The 22,871-nt window shown below is 44.6% G+C and overlaps 1 protein-coding gene across 1 annotated transcript in view; it reads left to right on the top strand.

Annotated features, from left to right (window-relative positions):
- The window catches only part of BUB1B (BUB1 mitotic checkpoint serine/threonine kinase B), a 46,974-nt gene that overhangs the window by 21,412 nt on the left and 2,691 nt on the right, over positions 1 to 22,871 (top strand). Inside the window, exons 23-27 of the mRNA XM_086472363.1 lie at positions 3,052 to 3,237; positions 12,141 to 12,289; positions 12,487 to 12,651; positions 18,802 to 18,886; positions 19,763 to 20,062. Coding sequence (XP_086328489.1) covers positions 3,052 to 3,237; positions 12,141 to 12,289; positions 12,487 to 12,651; positions 18,802 to 18,886; positions 19,763 to 20,062 — 885 coding nt within the window. The remainder of the gene's footprint in view (positions 1 to 3,051; positions 3,238 to 12,140; positions 12,290 to 12,486; positions 12,652 to 18,801; positions 18,887 to 19,762; positions 20,063 to 22,871) is intronic.

The following is a 22,871-nucleotide window of genomic DNA, read 5'->3' as shown; positions in this document are numbered from 1 at the left end:
AGATGAATATCAAATGATGTATAGGCTGGCAGTAAATAGGTATCTTATGGCGTCTTTGTTTCGAAAATACTAAAAAAGGTAACTAAATCACTGATGGAGACTGGCTTTTGGTCTCTAGTGACAGATATTCTAACATTACATATGTCTGAGCTATGTAAATCTGACCTGCTCTGAAAAATAAGGCTCCTGTATATTAATTTCTGTCAGAACTTGATCTGTTCTTAACAATATTCTCTTGGGTCAGAGGGACGGGTTTCTAATAAGTGTTCCCTTTTTCATGATTTATGTGTTTGACTCTTTAATTTTATAAGAGATTAAGTTGAGCTACTGCAGATGAAGCCCCAGGTGCCCTGAGTTGAGAATGTAGGAACAGGGTGTTGGGGATCTGACAGGATGTGGGTATGGGAAAAACAGCAGTAACTGTCCGCATAGCGAGTGGGAGCAGCTGAGTAGCAGGTATGGTAAGTCCGAGTTTGGAAGGACAGGGCTGGCTGTTACAGGGAGTTTGGAGGCGAGGGGTCAACTGGAAAGGAATTTCAGTCAAGTTGGGGATGCTGGATTGGAAGAAGTAGGATTTGGGTAGAGGTAGAACTTGGAGGGAGACTGGGTAGAAGGGGATGAGACTTAGAAGGGCTAGAGAAGACTGAGGAGGAGGAAGCTGTCAAGGGTTAGGGCTGGGCAGGCCCCTAAGGAGTGACAGATGCTCTCTAGCTCAAACCCGGACGCTGGTAAAGCCTGGGCGTGAGCTCTGTGCAGCTGGAACCAGGCTGTAACGGCTCCTCGCTTGCGTGGGTCCATCGGTTCACAACTGCTTTGGAGCTGGGAGTACAAATAAATTTCTATTTTCCATCCTCTCTTCTACTTTGCTCCTGCAAGTGTTATAGATTTATTAATCATCTTCTATACTTATTTTTTCAATATCACGAATTCCAAGAAATGCTCGTACAGGTGCTGTAGTTACACGTTATACTGAAGTCTTGCATCAACAGTGTGAACGGGGTGTTTCATCATGTGAGAATAAGGACTCTGCACTGAATCTTTTTTCATTCACACCTAGATCCTTTAGTCTGTCTGGTTCTTATTAATTGATCACACTTCCTCCAGTCAATTTGAAGCTTCCAATAAATTCTCGAGTAACCTCTGACAAGCAGGTTTACTGCTGCAGGAGAGAATCTTCATCCACCAGAAGGGGCTGAACAATTAAGCACTTCCCTGTAAGAAGAGTCACCTGATGGATATTAATCTTAGTGCTTTATCCGTCACATACAGCCGTGCATGGCAAGGACACTTGCAACACTCATGAAGACACAGGGTTCTCCTTCCTGTTGCTTTTAGTAACTCTACTTTTCTTCTGTAAAACTCATGTTACTTCTGTCCTTTCTGCTAAAAGTTCTCGAAGTGACTTGTTTGTGTGTTTGGGTGTTTTTTCTTTGGGGGTTGGGTTTTTTTGGGGGGGGTTTTGAGGGTTATATTGACAAGATAACCTTCCTCAAGGAATGTTCTGAGAACTTAGGCAGTAGGAAATAGAAAGAGCGTTTCTTACTAGAGGGCTGACTGGTGTTAAATGCAACAACCATGAGCTGCTTATCTTAGGAAAGCTTCTAAAAAAGGACTTAATTATTTTTAAGTAGTAAACAAACTTAAAGATAGCAGAATGGTAGAGCCACTAATTTTACAACTACCAGTTCAACAAAATAACCGAACCAGTGGGGAATGGCAAGGCAAAGCACAAAACTGTTCTTCTAAGGCCATTGGCACTCAGTAAAACAGGACTCACTTAAAAGGTGACAAAAGGAATGCGAACCACCACTTAACACTTGGAGTAAAGACTTCTGGAAAGGCAGAATGTGACTTCTGGTCAAGGTTCTTTTTTTCATCTTTGAGCATTACTATAAGGCTGACAACCAGTTTTTTGGGGGAGGGGAACAGATTTAAAGAGTGGATTTGGAGATTTTTTTCCATTTCCAGCAGTGTTTTTAGTTTCTCTGTTTTCACTATACTATTTTAGGAAATTTCATCTGTGCAGGCTTATATGAGGTAGTGTATAGAGGCTGTGTTTGAGTTTTTAGGGCTATTTTTGTCACTCATAACTCCTCGGACATCCTTACCAACACGTAACCTCCTCTGCTACGCCTCTTGCTTGTCTAAGTCCATGAAGGAAATGGCCTCAAGTCTTGCTGCTTTTTCTTTTTTTAAGTTCTGTATGACTTCATTGTTTTTAGAAGAATGTAATAGCACAGGCCAGGTTCCTTCTGAGACTCTGGCTGCTGCTGTTCTGTGAGTCACCTAAAGCAGAGGTAGATCATTTGTTCAAAAGCCGATGTAACTCCTGGCTTGAGGGAGAAGAGTGCTTCAGTAGTCAGCAGCAGTGTGGTCTGTGGACTTCAGTGCAAGACTGAAGAACAAAGGGTTAGCTCTGATAGCACTTCTCTGAGACTGTAATGAGTCAGTTACCCTTTTTATTCATGTTGTGCGAGTTTATCTGTGAGAGAGGGGATTTATTGCTATTAATTGTCTTTGAAATGCTATCTGTATGAAAACTGGCAGTTGGAAGGCAAGGAAAAAAGAAAGAACAACTGGCTGTAAACCACTTTTTTTTTTTGTATTTCTCTTGCAGTTTTCCTTTAATATTGACCTGCAAACTTAACTTGCAAATGGGGGAATAAGATTTATTTCTGCCCCTTAGTCATGAAAGGAATCTGCCAACTTTGCTGGTTCAAAGGATGCTCTTGACATTTAACTTAAGTGTCGTGGCTCTGTGAATGGTGCTAGTGGTCGGGTACACCAGAAGAGAGAACTGTAAAACTAGTGGTTTTGATAGACCTGTGGAACAGCCTGCCCAGTTACTATCCAGAAGCCTCCTGGAGAAGAGGGCCCACACATATAAACTTAACAATATGTTCCTAGTTTTCCTTTGTTTACTCATGTGAATGAAATTATTATGCCAGACTTGGTTTTCCCAGGGCATTTATTACTGAATATAAATGGAAATCATGACAGACATGTCGTGTGTGCATACCATTTCACTGAAAACTGCTCTGTTTCTTTTAGGACTGCTGACAGTGATTTCTGGAGTAAATTTTTTGGGAGAATTCTGAATGCAGATGGTAAGTCCACGGTGCCTCTGCTGAGGGAGTTGAGAGAGGAAATAAGTGACATGTTTGACAGTCGTTTCCAAGAACATCTTTGTGAATCCTTAGCTGCACTGGGAGAAACTTTCCTTTTGGAGAACTTCCTGTGATTTCATAGAGGACAAACACATTTTTGTATCAGAGAGGAATTTGTGGTTAACTTTTTATTTAATTTTTTTCAACTGTAAGCATGTACACTAATTTTAGCCAAGTCTGCAATAGTTTGTGGGACTCGCTAAAGAATGTTGAGATTGCATCAGTGCATAGATAACCTTCTAAGCCAGCTGTGTGAACTAGTCTGTGTCTGAGCAGTTTGCCAGAGAAAACTGGTTGTCATAACTGCCCCTCCCCTTTTTGTACAGCTTCTCAAAAATGTGTTTAATACCTCGTTCACACTGCAGTCTCTGAAATGTCTTTGTCCGATGTTTAGCTGCTCTTTCAGTGTTTCATCAATAAAGTTGTATTTTGATAGCAACTCTGTCATATTAAACATTACTGTCAGATGGTTTCAAAAGACTTGATTTGGTATCCGTGCTGGGGTGTTTCTGCCTGACTGGGACTTGTGTGTGACTGCTAGATAGAAACGCCACTCATTGGTGGCAGCTTTCATAACCACACAGGACTTCCTGGACACTTGAATGCAACTTGAATGATTCCACTTGGGATGTGCTCTCATGGATGATTTTCATAAGTAGATGAAGTCATGAGTGAAAAAGATGCATACTTAAAATTTTGCTTTTGAGTGCAAGTGTTTTATTTACTTTTGCAAGGGCTAGAGTTACCGCCTGGCTTGAGCATCTTTCAGAAATCTCACTGAAGTCTAAATTTGCCATATGTGCTGAAGTATTTGCAGGTGTTTGTGGGAGGTTCTGTGGAGAGATATTTGTGTCTAACCTTTTATGCACTGTATTATTGAAAGCAATACAAAGGCTTCATTATATTCAAGAGAACAGAATTTACAGGATCCAAAACCAAAATGTACCTTAAGTGTAGAGGACCTTCTCAGACTCAGGATTTACTTGCTCATGGCTTCTCCCACATATGACAGTGAGAGTAGAAGACTGCGTCACTGGTAATTTCTTCTCCCTATAAAACCAAATTGGATGTAAGTGTTTTTTTCATTTGGTTGAATTCTCCGGCCATGGTTCTGCTTGGTTCTCCCCTGTTTGTCTGTTACCTCTAAATTCTGCTGTGGAACTTGGTTCCCTCTGTTCTAAGTTGCTACAGGCCACTCTCTTTCCTGCTCTTTCTGCACAGGTCTGTCGCTACTTGTCTGGCTTTGGCCTGTGTTCTCTTTGCTCTTCCAGGTATCTAATGCCTTCTTTATAGTCCCTTTATCCCAAGCACCTTACCCTTAACTAGAAGATTACTGGAACTCCCTTCCTGCCCAGTGTTGTAAAATAAGAAATGTTTAGCGATGTCATTACAGACTTCTCCATGAGAAACAAACAAAAATAATGAAGAGGAACTAGCAGCTATAAAAGGGGAGAGCAAACATCTCTTTTGTTGCTTGATCCCATTTCTGCTGTGATGGAACTCTGCATCTCAACCACACAGGTTAGACTCTGCCTACCCTGGTTTAGAGTGGAGCTCAGGAAGGTTGTGTCTGTTCAAGTTTTGTTCTCCAAGCAACTGGGTGTAACTGTGATCTATTGCATCCCTTGGACTTATTTTTGTATATACGTTTTCATGTAACAAATAGTATGTTAAAACTTGCAATAGCTCAGATTCCATCACCATTTTTTTGTGATAACCTCACTAGAACTTCTAGGCCTGGACATTAGATGTGCTCTCACCCCACCTTCTACCCCTTGTGGCACTTCTTGTCATCTCAGCAGAGGCAGATATTAGGACAACTTTGGCAAGAAAGGTCAGAAGGAGGGAATTGGACACTGCTGGAAAACCAAGTTCTGACTGGCCTGAGAGTGGGAAGAGAACAGGAGACAAAGCCTGCCCCTGGTTTGTTCCTTTGCTCGCTAGGAAGGTGCTACAGTGAAAGGTTCTCAAAGGCTACCAAGAAAGGTAGGGGTGCAGAACTGCTGAGCTCTTAACTTTTTCAGAAATTAAGAGCCATTTGCCTGATGCTCTGGGTGCCTTGGATTTGTGCTTCCCAGTAAGCCAGATACTTTCCCCTGAGACTATGGAATACTTGGCCTGTTTATCTGCTGCTGATGCTCTGGAGCGTTTGTTCTCTGAACCAATTTATTGGTATTCATAGGGACCCCCCTTTCCTCTGTGTTCTTATAAACTGCTTTGTTCAGAACCAGTGGAAGAGTTAAGTCAATAACGTTGTCTAGTGTATTAAGTGGAAAAGGGTCTGGAAATAATGACAGAAAACAAATTGTACAGATAAAAATTCTGGGCTGATCAATGTGTGTGAGTGTACATACACTGCGAGAGAGGCAACAACGCCAGGTCTGAGCCATTTTCTGCTTGTTAAGCTCCATTATCTGCATCTGGGTTTGAAGGAGTTGCTGCAGCTGTTGCTGGGGCTCGTCAAGGTCACCGGCTGCCCCCGTGAAACACCCGCCCAGGTCACCTCGTTAGTGCTTGTGCACTGGAGTGACCAGCAACCTTGCAGAACCTTAGTGCTTCTGCTTGACTAGGTCAGGGCAAGTTAGAAGAAAAAGCAGATCTTGATAGTGAAGGCCAGAAGAGAAGCCAACAGTAAGAATAATTGCTAAAAGAATAATTTCCAAAAAAAAACCCCAACTGAATCAGAACTTACTTTTTAAAGTCCTCCACCTACAGATACTTATGAAAAGTCTGTTGGAAGCTCTGAAGCCTACTTGCTAATGCTTTACATCTTAAGAGATCATTTTAAGGAAATGTCAGCTAGTACTCATCACCTGCTGTCCTAAAAAGGTATTTAATTTGTAGGAGATTCAAAATCCTGAACCTGAGACAATTGATAAAAGTACTTATCAGCTCAGCTACATTCCAAATGCGTTCATATCTGAGACTTCTCCTCGCCTGGGGTCTGTGTTAAACAGAAAGCTTATGACAACCAGAGAGCAGAAGGATGGACCTGACCGATCCGTTATCAGAGGGGTCAGCTTGGCCTTGTGCGAGCAGGTGAGATTTCTTAACACAAGATTTCCAGAACAAACTAGAAACAGCAGCTTGCACTCTGTCTTATTGTGTGTGTCCCCTGTAATACTTAAATGAGGTGTTTCTGTATAAATCCCGCTGATAAATAAGGAGAATGCATTTTGTGTGGATGGTGCGTGAAGTCCCACACTTGTATTTGCAGATTTTCATATGAAATCATACAATTATATTATGTTTTTATTATAGTCTATGTTATATTCAGATTCATATGAATTCAGGAATTCTTCAAGTAACGGAAATTTAGCAACACATAAAGGTAATTACATTGGATTAAATCAGTAGCCTTAAATTCACATGGGACTATAGATAATTTCAAGACTAAGCAGAACTGCTGTGTTTATGTCTATTGTCAGGCTTTCGTTCTGCAAAATATTTAAGAACTTGTAAAGTTTTAGACACATATAGAACGTGAATCTCGTACAGCAGGACTTATGCCTTAGTCTTCTAGGCCAGCGAATCTCCGAGCTGTCCTTCCATCTGACGGAGAGCAAGGCAGAAGGGCAGGCACACAGGTCTTATCCCCACAGCCAGGGCATGGACAGAGTGTGCTCCCGGCACGTGGGAATGCTCCCTAGTCCCACAGGTTGGACAGAGCCAAGGAATTTTTTTAGGGCTCTCCCATGTTGCATGTTTCTTGTTCTCAGAAAATTGCATTCTGGATACTGTTAAGAACTGATGTGATTTGAATCTGAATGTTTGGAAGGGTTTGAACGATTTCAGTAAGCTGAATTATTCCAGTTTCTAATATCTTTAGATGAATTTGGCAATTGATTTCCATTATTTTCTACCTCTTGCTTGTGTCACCTTCCTCACTACAGCATAGTGTGGTCTTGCATATGAAAACAGACATCTGTTCCTTTGAAAAGAAAATTTTAAAAAGGCCTTGGTGAGCCATTTGTCCCGTCTTTAGTCTAAAATTGAAAGAATGATAGAAGAAAAAAATCCTAATTATTTTTTATGAAGAACACTGTCACTTCGCGTTTTGTGTCATTCTGACTGACCTACCAAACTCTGGATTTTGTGCATTAATTAATTCTGCTTTGGTTCTACCAAACCTACTGTAAATCAGATCCAACTGTGTTTTAATTCATGAAACTTATGAATACCTTTAAAAGCAGATAAATTACACCTCCTGCATGTGCATCCACAAATAATTCTAAATCTTTCCTCTGTGCTGCTGCTGATTTCCCAAATAATAAATATTCCAAAATGGCTTTGGGCTAAACTGTAACTTCTGAGGTGTTGCGCTCCGTGCTGTGCACTCGTGATTTCCCCAGCGCTGCTCGGTGCCAGGGATGCTTCGCTGTGCAGAAGCTTAGTGTTCTTAGTCCGGGGGAGTTATTTGGCTGTGGCCTTGAGAACCGGTGGCTGGAATCTCTTATTTAGCCTTGGGCTACGGGCACTGCGTTACTCTAATGTGCATGTGCCTGAAAAGATTGCCCTTAAAGATCGCTGAAGGAAAACTGAAGCTCCTTTAACAGTGTCTTTCTCTGGGTGCTTACTATTTTACACTCGCTGCCCTTCTGCTTGGGTAATGTAGCAGAATGTCATGTTTACAAACTCAGAAATCAGGAAGTTTCATTTCCATTCATTCTTTATCTGATAGAATAGAATATTTTAAATTATTCAACAAGCACGTGAACATTGAAGTTACTCAGTAAGACCAGGGAAGAACGCTTTCCTTTTGTTGGTTCTAGAAATACGTGTTCCCTCCTCTCCTTTTGTTGTAAGTACCATCCAAAGGTATTTAATTATTGATCCTGTGGCTCCAGCTGGTATGGAAATGTGATTTACAAAGCAGGATCAGCAGCTAAGTGCCACAATGCTGATGAAAGACAAATGTTAGTCTCTGTTCAGTTTCTGTGCCTGAGCTTATGTTTGTTTTTCCAGTGCTCTGGATTCTCTCGATGCACAGTTCTTCAGTATCTCTGGCATTGTATAGCTCCTTTCTTGAAGCTAAGCCGGTAATGTGTTTTGATGTAGTGTAATGCTTTAAATAATTGTTCACTCAGGAAACATTTCGTAGGCAATACAAGTGTTGGAGTATTGCAAAATGCCGTGGGGGCTGGGTATGGCTTGTGGGTATGTTTCCTCGATGCCCAGTCACGACAGATCCAGTAAAGGCATTCTGGACCGTTCTGTCACACCGGCAGATCTGCCTTTACTCCTAAAGCACTGGATCAGTGCTTTACCTGTACTGTGAACTGAACTGGCTACGCCTTGTCCTTTCATTAGTCTGTTCCCATGGCTCCACAGTCCCCATCTGCTGACACCCTCTTTGAGAAGGTGAGTGTGTCAGGGATCAAACCCAACCGTCAGTAGTTTTAGTGGCACATCGCCTGCCCCTGTGATGTTTGGGGGGGAACCATGGAGGCCTTTTCTTCATGTGCCGTATTCAGAAACTATTGCTTAGATCCTTTGCAACTAAAAGCAGCCGTTTTCATATCAAGATGTAAAACATAAGCGTCAGCTGAAAGTAGTCTTGCCTAGCCTGAAACGGAAAACATTGCTGGCAACTGGTGTAGGCAGCTGTAAAGATAGTCTCATTTGCTTAACAGACGGAGAATGTGTAACAGGAATAGTCTACTTTGATGCAATTAAAAAATTCTTATTCCTCCTCATCTCCTGGGAAAGCATATTTTTCATTTGGTGAGCTGGATAACAATGGAAAACTCGCTGTGATCCTGTTTTTGGTTTGTTCAAGAGATAATTCCTTCACAACTGAACGTTGGAGACACCTTTGTTGGTTCCTGTTTAGGAGCATTCCTTTCTGTTACACGTGCCCCATGCACCAAGAGCAAAATGGGGTTTTGCTTCCGATCAGCTAAACTGAGGAGACTTTCCTCAAAGCAAGCAGCGCAGCTGTATACTTTTAGACCGTCTGCAACTCGCCTCATAACTTTCTCGATTATAGCTTAAGTTTCTGAGGTCTTTCGCTGTACGGCATGTTCTCCACTTTCTTAAACTTTATTGTGGTTTCCACACACAGTGAGCTTTCCTGAGGTACCGAGAGCCTTTCCAGAAAGGGATGTGGAGCAATATGTGGGAGGGGGAAGGGCAGAACCACTGCCATGAGGTGAGGAACACACTGTGGCGCTGGATGAGGCTCACGGAAAAGAGTTACGGTTTTCCTTGCTTTCCCAGTAAATTCACACCGGTCCTCTTAAAATGGGAGACAGCCAATTTGGAAATGGTGTTTGAGTAGTTGGACTCGTCGTAGAGGAGGTGGCGGGAAACGATGCTTCTCCTGAATCTCCTTGCTGTCTCATTACAGTAAGAGCCAAGCTGGTGGGTACCGTGCTGCAAAGCCGTGGATGATCTGGCAAAGCCCTGTGAATGTCTCCAGCGTTTGTAGTTTGCGAAACTTCTGTTCCTGAGACAAACAGGGGTCCGGGCTGGGGACCTGCCTTCGGCCGTCAGCATTGCTCCTGGCTTTGCACGTGATACTGGACAAATCTTTGAAGTCCTGTGTTTTTCTTGTTTATAAAGCTGGTATTATACTTTTAGGTACATTTTCATATCTAAATATACCTATTTATAAATGTTTCACTTCTGCGGAGGAGAAATGGTTCATAAAAACAGGGAAACTGATACATTTAGCTGCTGGTTTCCTAACCTGCATGTGGACTAGTCACTTCTGTCGCTCCCCATCACCGTGGTGCTTCTGGGCGGCTGAAATGTACAATGCAACCAGTAACACTGCGCCAAAATAGGTTTTGGTTTTGACATCAGCACCCAGAGAGTAAAACGGGGGAACCCTTGCTCTGACTGACACTGCTGTTTAAGCTGGAGTGTAGTTGTTTCACCAGCTGTTCAGATCCAAGCTGTTTTCTTTGCAAACGAAGCTATTTTTTTAACTCAAAGCTGAATTTTGGACCTTGACCTGTATCTTGGTGAAATAATTCTTCTTAGCATCCAGCTTTTAGGAATGCCACTGTCCTCATGGATGGCTGCATGTTTGGCTTAGGTGCCATGCACATAAATAATCCTCTTGACATCTGTGATCGCTTCCCTGTCGTGTTCTTACACCACCCTTTATTCCTCCCAGTTTATTCCAAATGCATTCTAAAATGATTTTTTTTTGTTCATGTCTAAGTTTATCATCTTCCTTTTTCTCTCTCTTCTGTGTTTTGCAATTTTTATATGCACCAAATGTTTCGTTATATGAGGGTTGCATTAATGTGCAACAGCACCCCGCATAGTCAAGGCAAAACCAAGAGTCGCAGTTGTTATTCCAAGTGATGAGAAGCAGCACGAAGCCTTTACACCAACGAGGGTACCTGTCCCCTCTCTTTGTGACATGCTATTGTCTTTCCTTTCAGAAGTGGCTGTGTGTCAGTAATGCTGCACGGATTTTTCAGGATAGAAGTTACTATGCAAACATGAGAGTTATATGACCTCAAAAATAGCTGTGAGCTGGAAAGCTAAATCCAGCTCTAATGAATGAAGTCCGAAAGCTGACAGCATTCAGCAATTTCACGGGCTTAGGATATTTTCTAACAAGAAAATTCATTTCTGAGACTTGTTGACAGAAACATCAAGAATGGAATTGCTGCCTTTGCCTCCACCCACCCCAGCAAAGTGGGGAGAGAAAAGCAGCTCTTTATAAATAGCTCTGTTCCTGTCGTATTTGTAAATTCAGTGCTTTTTGTGTCAATGACATCACCCTCTTCTCCATGGCAACTCCCTACGATGTCAAAACTGCAGGGCACCATCAGAGAAACTTAAACCAGCACATGAACAGGTTGATTCAAGATGATTTAATTGAGAAATAGTGCAGGGGGCGACAGGAGGGGGTGGGGAACATGAGCAAACGGGCTGCTGTCAGCTCTGCGCTCTGGAAAGCTTGCACCGGTGATGATTGTCTCCCAAAACTCTGCCCCACTGCTGCTTTGTGTAAGTCCTTGTCAGGAGGAGGAGGTGGGTGGAAGGCAGGCAGGCAGGCATCTTATTCCCCATCTCCGGTGTGTCTGGAGAGAAGCACTACAGGTGACTAAGCAGGAGGAGCATGACTGACTCACTCCTCAGTTATTTTCTCACTCCCCTTCTCTCCCCCCTCCCATCTTTTCTATTTGTTTTTTAGCTTTCACCCAACAGCTTGTATTTTTCCCCAGGCCCTGATGAGAAAGAATTAGCAGCAGGCTTTCTTGTTACCTAACGCTCACAAAAATGTGCTTGTGGTTATCCAGGCGAGGGAATAAAAGCCAGCTCTAAAAGCAAGAAAAATGAATTAATTGTCTCTTGGATACAACACCTTTATCTTAAAAAAAAAAAAAGTGCTTCTCCTTTCTGAATGTTGTCCAGGAAACACTAAAGTACCTGACATGCCAGGAAACTGTAAATAACTGGCTTCTTTATCAGACTACCTATGGAAAATACCTAATTGCCTCACTGGCAGCCCTGCTGGTTTTGACTTGATTTCTAAGCCGACTGCAGTGGGGGGAAGCTATTTCACTTGCTGCCGTGATTACAGAATTGGATTCTGCTGGGTTCCATTTGGGACTCAAGTAGCAGGAACATAATGGTTACATCTGCAGAGGTTCAGCCCGTGTAAACTGTCGCTGCTTCAATCAGCTCAATCAATCTGTCCTAATTTACATCCCTATGAAGTCTCCAGCCTTAGAATAGTTTCCCTTCCTTCTTCTACAGCCAGCCGTGAGAGCTGTTGCTGAGATTTAGCCTGCAGAAGTGTCAACTCGATGCGAGAGTTTGCATTTTTGAAATTACACGACAGGGACGCGGGCGAGTTGTGCAAGATCAGCACAATGCCCACAGCGTCCTTCTGTCCAGCAAGGGACAGGGCGCTGCTTACCCGCTCGCCAAGGACCGCTTTGGTTTGCCTGGGCGATGGAATGACGCTGTGTTTGTGCTCGTGGTCTGCAGTTTATAACTCTATAGGGCCCGGGAGCCTTTAATCACAGCTGCTCGCCGTGTGGGGCTCCGTTATGTGCCCCCTCCCTGCCCAGCCCGCGGCGAAGGGTCGGTCAGGGCTCGGCTGATGCCCTATCGGCTCCAGGATCTCGATGAGGAGCTGGCTCCCGCCTGTTGTGCCGAATGTCACTCAAGGCAGCCCCGTCCTCTCTGCTGAGCTCACAGCACGAGCCCACGATAAAAAAGGTCCCAGAAAACAGCGATTCGCTGCCTTGCGGGATCCCGAGAGCGCGATGGGTTTCCAAGGGACGTCTCGCCGCTTTTAAGGGCAGGGTTTGATGGAATTGATCCCCGTGGTTCCCTGTGTCCCCAGCCGGGAGGCTGCTGTGCCCCGGGCGCTTGGCCAGCCCTTGCGGGCTGCCCGGGCGGGCGGCGCCCCGGTCCCTCCCGCCGTGCGCCCCGGTCCCTCCCGCCGTGCCCCCCGGTCCCTCCCGCCGTGCCCCCCGGGCGGCGGGGCAGGGCTGGGCTTTGCCGGTGTGTGAGGCTGCACCGGGACCTCGCCGAAGCAGCTTTCCGATGAAATTGCTGCGGATTTGTGCCTGAAGCAAGGGATGTTTCCCGTGTTTAAGACAAGCAGCGACCTGCAGTCAGAAGGAAGAAGGGACTGAATTCACTCCAGAAGTATTTCTCAGAGATCTTTTTTTTCAAGGTAAGGCTGCGATCGTGGGAGGTAGATGGGGCAACAGGGTCCGGCATTCTGAACGCTAAAACTGAGGTGAATTCTGAAATTTTTTTGCCTTCCCAAGCTGTAGAACTGTGACCATAAATCTCTGCTGTCTCTGGCACTCCCTTTTTAGGCTGGAAATTTAAATCAGCCAATAAGAACTAATTTTCTGAGGTCTGAAGCCATAAAAAAGGGGTGAGGGAGAATGCTTTTAACGCTGCCTTTTGCCTGCTTGTATTGTGGTGGTGAATAAATGCCATTGACTGTGCTTCTAAGGCATGTACTTAAATAATAGAGTGACGGGCATTGTAGGAACAGGGGGTGAATGAAAGTAAAATTTAGTAAATAGACACGAGCTTATGGTTTATTAAGTTTGGTGCTTTTAAACATTGACAGAGTATTTGTTGTTCTGTAGGACTGTAGGAGGCAAAATGAAGATGGTTTCTGCCTTGGGAACTTGAACTCGAAGGTTTTTGATAGGCTTGGTTTGAAGAAATTCTATTGAAACACGAGCAAGGAGATAGGATATTTTTTTCTAAAGGATCTGTTTGAATTGCACCTGAACAAACAGCTTATCACTGTTGAAAACTATTTGTGGAGAGGCCAGAAAGTAGTAGAGACCTCCTTGTCCCAGCTGCAGGAACTTGTTTGAAAGCCTTATTTAAGTTACGAGAAAAATAACTTGAAGGTGTAGAGATGGCTCTGGAAAAAACTGGTGAGTAACATCTAAAAAAGTCTTTTATCATCAGTATCCCCTCCTCCCCTGTATAGACCAAACCCTGCACCTCCTCCTAGCTGGGAACCCTCCAGACTGCGACTTGTGTGCCCAGGTTGTGGTGTATAAATCATAGTCCTTGATGAAAGTACAGCAGAGCACAGATTTTACAGAGGTGCCGAAGCCATTAAGGAGTGCACTTGCTGAGCCTGGAAGTGCGGGGAAGCACGTAGGCGTGTGTCTATAGTTTCTCTTTGCACGCTAATAGATCTAGTACTCGTACGCAGTTCCATTTTGCTCTTGGAAAAGGAATAAAACGTGCTCATAAAAGCAAAAACATCTGATGTTTAGGGAAGCAAGTGTAGTTAGTAAACTTTTGCACCTAGACCCGAGAAGGAGGAAAAAGCCTTTTCAAGTCTGAGAAGCGAAATCAAAATGATCTCTGACTTGTTGCCTCCCCTTCCCTGTGCAAGCTGAGGAATGAGCAGTGCCTCGAGGGGAAGTTGTGCTCTGTGAAGGTTGCTGAGTGGTTAGGTGAGATTGCCCGGGGAAGGGTACTGGTGCCCGATATCAGGCAGGGAATGATGGCCAGGAGGGTGTCTGGTGCCAGCAGCAATTGCGTAACTTTCTGCTGCCTCCGCAGCTGGCTCTGCCAGGCACTGGAGCAGTTAATGCACTTGGATGCTGTTGCTGCAGTTTGATTCCACTTTGTAGAAATAGTCGAGATGAGGATATTGCTGCCAACTTCACAGTCAGGAGTCATCAGTTCCGCCTCTGACACTTGGGGAGCATGAATGAATGACTCTTAAAACATTAATCTAGGGCAGCTTCCAAGAATCCTGTGTGCTGAAGTCTAGAATACATCGAGATCTGATTCATTATCCAGGGACAGCAAAGACTGAGGAGGTGTTTACCCAGTGTGTGGTCACGCTGAACTTCAAACTCCCAAAGAAAACCTGCCTTGGCATCTTTCATGTGGAGAGGACAGACCCAACATCAGAGGGTAGGGGAGCAATGGGCGTGCGAGCAAGGCTCCAGAGGAGCAGGGAGACCAGAGGGGGACAGTAGTAGCCCCACGCTGTGGGCTGGCACACGGGACAGCGCAGCAGACAATATGCCTTTGGGGGTGTGGAAGTTGCTGCTGCTTTTGGCAGTGTCACTTGGCATAAACTTAACTGGAATTCTGCATCACCAGTGTTAAGCACCACGTTATATTCCATGCGATGGTTCTTTACTTTAGCAAAACCTTGTAGTTCTTTTTGCTGATAGGACTTGGTGGGAGAGGGGGCTTTTTGCTGTTCCTGAGAGAACCATGGAGGGCAGGATAAATAGGAGGGAGCAAGTGCTACTGCTGGAGAATACAAAGCACACAGCAGGCTAGATAAAGGTGATCTTAATTGAGGAGGAGGATTGGTATTTAATTAAAACTACTGCTAAAACCCAGGCTCTTAGTAGTAAAATAAATAATAGCAGGACGTGAGTAATTAATCTCGGGGGAAAGTCAGAGACAAAATTACACTAATGTAATAATAAAAGGGGCCTGTGTGCGATTGCTCAGAGGAACAGTAACAGGATAGAGTGCTTTTTCACTAAGAAGTTCAAATGTGGTTCAAGTCAAAAGGGACTGAAACCTGTTAAAGCACATGCTCCTCAGGGCTCTTGGGCTGGGCAGAAGGCAGAGTTGTCGTGAGTTACTGAACCCGCCGTTGATGCTTTACTTGGCAGTCCCGGCAGAGAGGTGGGAGATGGAGCTCCTCTGCTTGAGTGAACGACGGCGAGTTAAGTGTGTCACCTGCACTCCTGCTGCTCAGTCAGTGTGTTTTCAGTGAATTAAAAATAAGTATTTCAGGCACAGACTTATGACAACTGAGCCATGTGTCGTGCATCTGGAGGCAAGAGAGGACATTAAACCATCTTTTGCTTCCTTATTTGCCTCCCACCCCTCATTTCTAATCATGAAATCATTTCAGAGCTCTGTCTGTGTTCCTCAAGCTGTGATGCCCATTCTGGTAGGGTGGTTAAATAGTGTAAACACATGAACCATTCTCAACTGAGTAATATACAGCGACATAACATAATTTCTTTTCCATAGCTGACTTGCGTAATGCTGCGCTTCAGTTTTTGTTACTCTTTCCATTTCATCCTTTTCATTTCTATGACGTCCATCTGTTTACCAGACAAGGTTTAGGGAAAAAAAAAAAAATCCCAGAATACAAAAGGAAAAAAAAAACACACAGTGAATGTAAAGGGGCTTTAACAAAGAACAGAGATATTGGGACACTGGGACAAGAACTGATGTTGCCCAAGGCAGGAAAGTGAGAGAAGATCCTGGACACCTGGGGACCAGAGAAGTGGGTAGCAGAACCTTTTTCTTTGTATTTTCTTTCTCCTTTTCTCCCCCTTAACCCGGTCTGGAAAAAGAACCCAACCAACCCCACCCCCAAAACAAACCAACCCCAAAACAAGCCAACTCAAAACCTCACACCACCAACCACCCCGAAACAGCTGGCGCTCTGGCTGCCTGACAGCTGTCTGGTTTACCAAGGCTCGCGCGCATTGCTGTGGTCAGTTATTGGTCACAAAATTTGCTAGAAAAAAGAAAAGTCTCTAACAAAAACCCACGTTTCTCTGGACGTGCTTAAAGTCTAGCAAGGAATAGCGCTGCTTCGACCAAAGAGCACTCTGGAAACAGTCGAGTGCCATATTTTTTCTCCTGCAGGTTGCCAAGGGGAAGGGGGAAGGCCTTGTCAGTCTCTGAGACACGCAGGTTACCGTTTGCACCAGCAGTGCTTTGCGGGAAACAAGCACGGCCCAAGCCCCACGTGTAGTCAAAGGAAAGAGTAAGGTCATAGGGGTCTGGGGCAGATATGGAAGGTAATTTGTAGCCTGCTCCGAAGAATCACGGTGTAGCCAAACTCCAGCTCTGAGCAGTGTCATTTTGGGTGGACCCAGCTGAGGCTCTGCAGTCAGCATCCTTTGGCCAGGGCCAGGTATCCTGCCCATATGACGTGGAGATACTTGAAACACTATTGTATAAAAGAGAAGTTTTAGTTCTTCCAATGGAACATACCATATCAAACTAGAAAGCAAACGTACTCAGCAGATTCAGCAGAGACAAGCGTCTCTGTGAGCTGATAATGTCAACTTGATGGCTCTGAGATCAATTGGGTGTCCCCTGAGAACCTGGTTAAATTGGACTGTCTGTCGTGTCAGGGTTAACTTACTGATGGCCTTCGAGTTTTCTGCAATGCACAGTGCCTTATAAGCAACTATATTTTTTCTTACACTCCATCACCTTCTTCCCTGAGATGAAAATTTTCATAGATTTCACTTACTAATCTCTTTTAAATTTGATCACGTTCATGTTACTGTCTCCAGAAGGCTACAGAGCCCTGGTTGGGTTACTGAAGCGGTATGGATCAGGTCACTGTCTCCCTGCTGTGTTGTGGGTACGGTTTTTTTCCTCACCTGTGTCAACCTTTGAGTCTTCTTGCAAAGATGTGACTTTTCAAGGCATTGCAGGAGCTGAGGGTCTTTTAGAGTGGGGCTGAAGAGCTGTGTTTAGATGGGGAGAACAGGTAGGACAGTCTTTCCTTAATCTGGACCGGGAACAGAGGGGTTAATATATGTAGTGGCCAGAAGGCAATACGCAGAGCTTAAAATAACCACGATCAGGATAATTTGGCTCTAAAAACCATCTGGGTCTTGATTCAGTGCTCATTAAAATTCATAGTAGCCTTATGATTGGCTTCTGGAAGAATTAAGTAGGGTGTTACACTTTATAATGAGTACTTTGGGCCTGGTCCAAGAAAGTACATAAATGCATACAATAATGTTAGAAATTAACTTCTTTCCTGTAACATCCAGCTTAGAATAAGAATCTTTCTAGCACTTGTGGAAGTCAGTGAAAAAACTGTGGTTTCAAGGGACTTTGGATTGGATCTGAAGAACAGATGTTACAACTGACTCTGGAAAGAAGTCTCTCTGGGCAAGTCATCGTTGAGCTGTTTGTGCTACGGCAAGCTGTCCAGTTTGGGCACACACATAATTAATCTGCAGAAATCAGAGCGCCTGAGTGGGTCGTGGAAGGTGTGGAAAATCAGATTGCAAACCTAGATGCTGTTAGGGAATATTTAGGCCATAAAATGAAAAATGCATGCTGTGTTTATTTCATTAGAAACCTGAAGGCATAAAGCAAAGTCGCAAGTAGTTTAGATCTTGTACCACCTCATCAACCATAGATGATGCTGGTAGACAAGATGCTCCTGTTCGTGACTGCTACTGAGGAAACTTCCTGATTTCTGACACTTTATTATAAAATATGCACTGTTTGGTGTTAACAGAGAAGAAAATACTAATTCTGCTGCTCGCTCCCAAATCGGGAATTTGTGAAGATCTTTGGGCTTTTGTGTTCTCTTCCAAGTTCTAAATCTGTTCTCCCTAAGCTTCTGCAAAATAGCAGCCTGGGTGACGTAAAGCTGAGCCAATAACTTATTTAAAGAACATTGAGATTTATTTCATTTAAAGGCATGTTTTTAAAACAGTCTCTGAGAACTCAGGGTCACCTAAATTATCCAGCTACTTCTAATTTGTGGTCTGTGACCACCTTCACAATGGGTTGTGGCTGTTCCTGGACTGAGATTGCTATTTGTTGAAAGAAGGAAGAATTTTCCAGATAACTACCCAAGCATTTCTGTAGGGAATCTTTGCTTAAGCACTTGGGCGTAACTGTTAGCCAGGCTTTCAGTTCTCATCAAAGTTCTGAAGAGCAAAATAAGAAAATGCTCGTTTTGAGTCTTAACAAGCATTTGTTTTTAAAGGTCACATGTGGAAATGAACTAAGTTGATACTCTTTTTATTTGAACATACTTCTGTGAATTCATTTATTTATAGAATTTATTTGGCACTCCAGAGAGTCCATGAACAAGAAACGTGTTTTTGAATTAGTAGTTGGATGAATGATGATGAAGTAGAAGATTGAGAGAATTTTTTCACTTATTTTTATAGTGCCATCCTCAGAATCTCTAGATCTGCGGAACAGGAGACATACCGTTTTATTTACAGCTTAAATGGCTTTGTCTTATGTTGCTCCTTTCTTAACTTGTTTAATTAAAATCTGGATACTTCCTTTAATTATCTGTCTGTCTGTCTATCTATCTATCTATCTGTCTCTCTATCTAGCTATCTATCTCAGTGGATTAGTTTCTGGTGTTATCTTGAGGAGGATTCTGGTTCGGTTGTTCCACTAGGTTTCACTCCAGCCTTCTCTGAAGGAAGGACATTTGTTGTGATTGCAGCAAACTGCCAGCAGGTGCGGGTGGTCAGGGGGACTGGGTGAGTGTGTTCAGTTTGGGCTCCATTAATCAGGTGTAAAAATGTTCTTACAAAACCAGAAGCAGCCAGCACGTTTCAATCCTCTGTAATATGTGTTGCTTGACTGCGAGCACATTTTAGTTTCTTATTGTGGAATCTGACAGCATTAATAGTTGCACAAACGTTTTGTGTAGGTTTTTTTTTTTTCTTTTTTTAATGGAGAAAATGGTGGTTGGAAGCTTTATCGTGCACCCACCAGCCTGTGTTCTGCTGAAACAACGTGCCCCAGAGCAACCAGCATCTTCTCCTATCTTATGCTGGTATTTAGGCTATTACAAATTGCAGCTTGAATGAAGATGGGAGGAGAAAGCTGAGGATAAAGAAAGTAAAAGGCTTCTCTAACTACCATCAGGAAAGACCAAAAATCACGCTTAGGGGAGGCAGCAATTAACAACTTTTTCCTCTGTTGTAGCAGTTAGTATGCAAGACAAGGATGTCACAGCTAGCATATTTTTCTACACTACATAAATAAATCTCCAAGTCAAGATTATAACGATCTAATCCTTTGCAGCCCGTCCTGTGGACTCCAGTGCATTCACAGCTCACGGAGATCAGGGAAACGGAGGGGTCGGTATTATGACAGGCTTGTTTCAGTGGCAAAACTAGAAGGCCCAGTTCCTGCATTGCAGGCTGCCGGCTTCTGAGCTGTGGTGGCACGGCTGTTTGTGTGGCTGCGCTGTACGCCAGGCTGCTGAAACTACCCGAGTTTAAAAATAAACATTAATAATAGTAATTAAAAAAAACCCAAAGGGGTTTAATCCTTCACCTACCTCCTATTTCCAGTAAACCCAAAAGCTTTTCGATGCAAGGACTTGTGTTGATTATCCTCGTGGTAAGGTCCGCAGGCAGCCGCGAGTCGTGCCAGCGCAGCTCGGGGGAGCGGGCTGGGTGTGAGGGGGTGAAGGGTGGCTGCAGCACTGCTGAACAGCGGGAGGGCAGCAAGTGCTGGGTCCAGCCCCAGCGACGGGAGGGGGCTGAGATAAATTTTGGCTACTCATCCCCATTGCAATGGTCAACCCTTCCCTTTGTCTCTTCCTTGGATGCCATTCAAAGAGCTGCTCTCTGCCTCTACCAGCCTTCCCCCCAAACAAGCTACCCATACACCACCCTGGCACAAAGCACCCTCCCGCACTTGCCGTAGGGTGCTGCTGCTGGGAGGGTGACCGTGACACCGTTCCCTGCCACAGGATTAGAGGGGCAGCTCTCCGAGGCGGGCTGCAGGAGTCCTGCTGCTTCAGGCCCTGTTGGCTGTGAGGGCAGTTGTACCCCCGCAAGGCAGCGAGAGGCACCGGAGCCTCCCCTGCCGCACAGAGCCACGTGGCTGCATTTTGACAAGCGTGAGCTCCAGCCCTCAAATTGTTCCAGGCTCTTGAGAGTTGGGCTTGAACGTACCCAGAGGTAGAGGGTGACTAATAACAGCAAATGGCGTTAAACTTCTGCTACCGTTATTTTAGCCACTAGGAATTCTCTGAATTCTGCTTAATACTTTTGCAATAGCTGACTGACCTAGTTATTCCGAACAGAAGCTGTAGTCTGTATTCCTCTTATGTCAGCCAGGGATTTCAATCTGCATTTCTATAGCATCTTTAAGGATCGCAGCATGCCTGGAAAAACAACAGATTAAGCCGCCTCTGTTCTGTGGGAGTTAAGCATTGTCACAGTCATTTTACCAGTGTGGAAAATGACTTTCCCAAGGTGACCTGGCGAATCTGAGGGAAAGGTGGGCTGCGCTGGCTTTCTGCCGCGATGTTGCCATTGCAGGGCTGATCATCCTGACTTTTGTGGGAAGCCACAGATACACCTTTTGTAGAGGGTGGCACAGACTTGTCTGGTGGAGCATGACGTTACTTCTGTTATAACCTAGTACGTCTGTGAATTTTTGCAAGTAAAAGATCTGGAAGAAGTGTGAGATGGCTGTGATCCAAGCTGTATTGATATTATCTGCAGGGAATGTCTACCAAGCCACAGGAATTCAACCAGTAGCAAAATAACGTGTGCTGTGTTCAGGTGATCCTCTTGAGCTTTAGTTTCAACTTCTTATCAAGAGTGGGAGTTAAAATTTTCAAAGAGAGTCTGCTGTTTTCTTACTCTCTTTAAGCCTAATCTGCTTTCTTGCTTATGTTCTCAGCTCTCGCCGCTCCAGCCTGGTGTTCTTAGTCTGGCAGAATTTGCAGGTCCCTCTGCTGCTTCCTTGCTTTGCTCCACCGTTGGAGCTGCCTGCCCAGCAGAGCCTGGCTGTGATTTGGCCGATGAGAGCCTGAAGCAGCAGAAATTTCCCTTTTTCGCGTGCCCCAGCAGTTGGATTTGGCAGTGAGCGTATGGTGAAGAGGGGCTCCGAGCGCCACACTGCCCTGCCGGATCTGAGCGCGGGGATGTGTCCTGAGCTGTAACAGCACCCAGTGCTCTGGCAGGGGCGATGAGCTTGCCAAACCAACGTCCAGTTCTTCAGCTCTGATGAATTGGGTTTTTTGTTTTAAATTGGGCCAAAAAATGGAAACTGGATTAGAGTGTAAACCTTGGAGGCACTTAGAAGCACGCGGACTGAGCTCCTGCAGCGGGAGTGCGGGTGAGGCTGTGTCCCGCTGGGATCTCCCGCACACCGCCTTTATAAAGCCAGCGATGCCGAGTAGGCAGGAGGGTAACCCTAACACTGGAGCTCGCAACCCAAACAGTGCTCCCTTGAAATTTTCTGCCCACTTCTGAATGCAGTAGCCTTGGGGAAAGGTAGCTAAACTGTAGGCACTTATTTAAAGCGAAACTGCCTCTGGATTGCTTCCTCCTTATCTCCAGTCCTGGCTAATGTCATGCGTTGATTATGAGACTTGCAGACTTGATTCCTATCTTGTGCTTCCTCCCATCAGTTGATGCTGATGCTTTGCGAATTTGCAACACACCCTTTCTCCTAGTGACCCCTTTGTCCCAATTGTTGGCGTATTTTTTTCACTTCCCTGGCCAGCTTACTCTGGATTTCAAGAGCCATGAAAGTGAAGAGAGACCACACTTCTCTGATGGGAGTGCATTTGTGCCTCCAAGCAATTCCCAGAGCTTGGAGGAGCCCTGCTAGAAGGTCTAGCCCTGAACCACAGGTGGAATTGCCTTCGTTCTTACTGGGATTTCCCGAATGCATCAGATTTACTGTGCCTTGGTATTAGGCTTCTCCTGGAAGCTTTGCTGAGGCAGGATAAGGTTTTCTGAACAGGTAGCCCAGTTCCCACGAGCTCCAAATGGGCGGCCAAGTACGTTTCTCCTGGCTGAGGCAGCAGAGAGACATCATATGTGGTAGAGTTGGCCTTGGTGTCTCTAACCTTTTTTTGGTGAAGATTAGAAGTGCCCAGTCTTGCCTGCTGGCATAGTAAAAAGTCGAAAAGTGGGGTTTTTTGGTGTGTTGTTTTTTGTTTGGTTGGTTTTTTTCTTTCTCACAAAACTCTGCTCCAGGAGAGATTAAATGGGCTGAAATGGAATCTGTTACAGCAACAGTGCAGGATTTGAGGTACTGGTGCTCCCCTGGTGCAGTGACGTGGATGGGCAGGGTGAGAAGAGAGGCGAGATCAGCAGTTTTGATCTGAAATTTGCTACGCTTTATGTCTGGGGAGGGGAGCTTTGTGTCTGGGGAGGGGACAAGGAGTACGGAATGGCCTTTGCTGCGCAGATAAATCAGGCAGTCTGCGATGCAAGCGTTTAGTCAATGTACCCTGCAGCACTTCTTGCTTGCCAGTTATGGCTGCTGCTATAGCCAAGACAGCCAGGACCTGAATGAGCAACGCAGAGTACAGCAGCCGTAGGAGGAGTGGGGTGTGTATGCCTGTGTTTATATAAATGTGTGAGGATAATTATTTATATTATCTTGTGCAATTCTCTAGGTAAGAAGGGAGCAGTGGGCAGGGAAGGAGCAGTGAAATGTTTAATAAAGGGACAATTGCTAAAGGGGAAAATTAGAGACGCATCG

The sequence above is a fragment of the Leptosomus discolor genome, chromosome 12 (assembly GCF_034619465.1).
Source record: "Leptosomus discolor isolate bLepDis1 chromosome 12, bLepDis1.hap2, whole genome shotgun sequence".
Classification (NCBI taxonomy): domain Eukaryota; kingdom Metazoa; phylum Chordata; class Aves; order Leptosomiformes; family Leptosomidae; genus Leptosomus; species Leptosomus discolor.
Note: the sequence above shows the minus strand (reverse complement) of the source record. Positions and strands in the feature narration are given on the sequence as shown.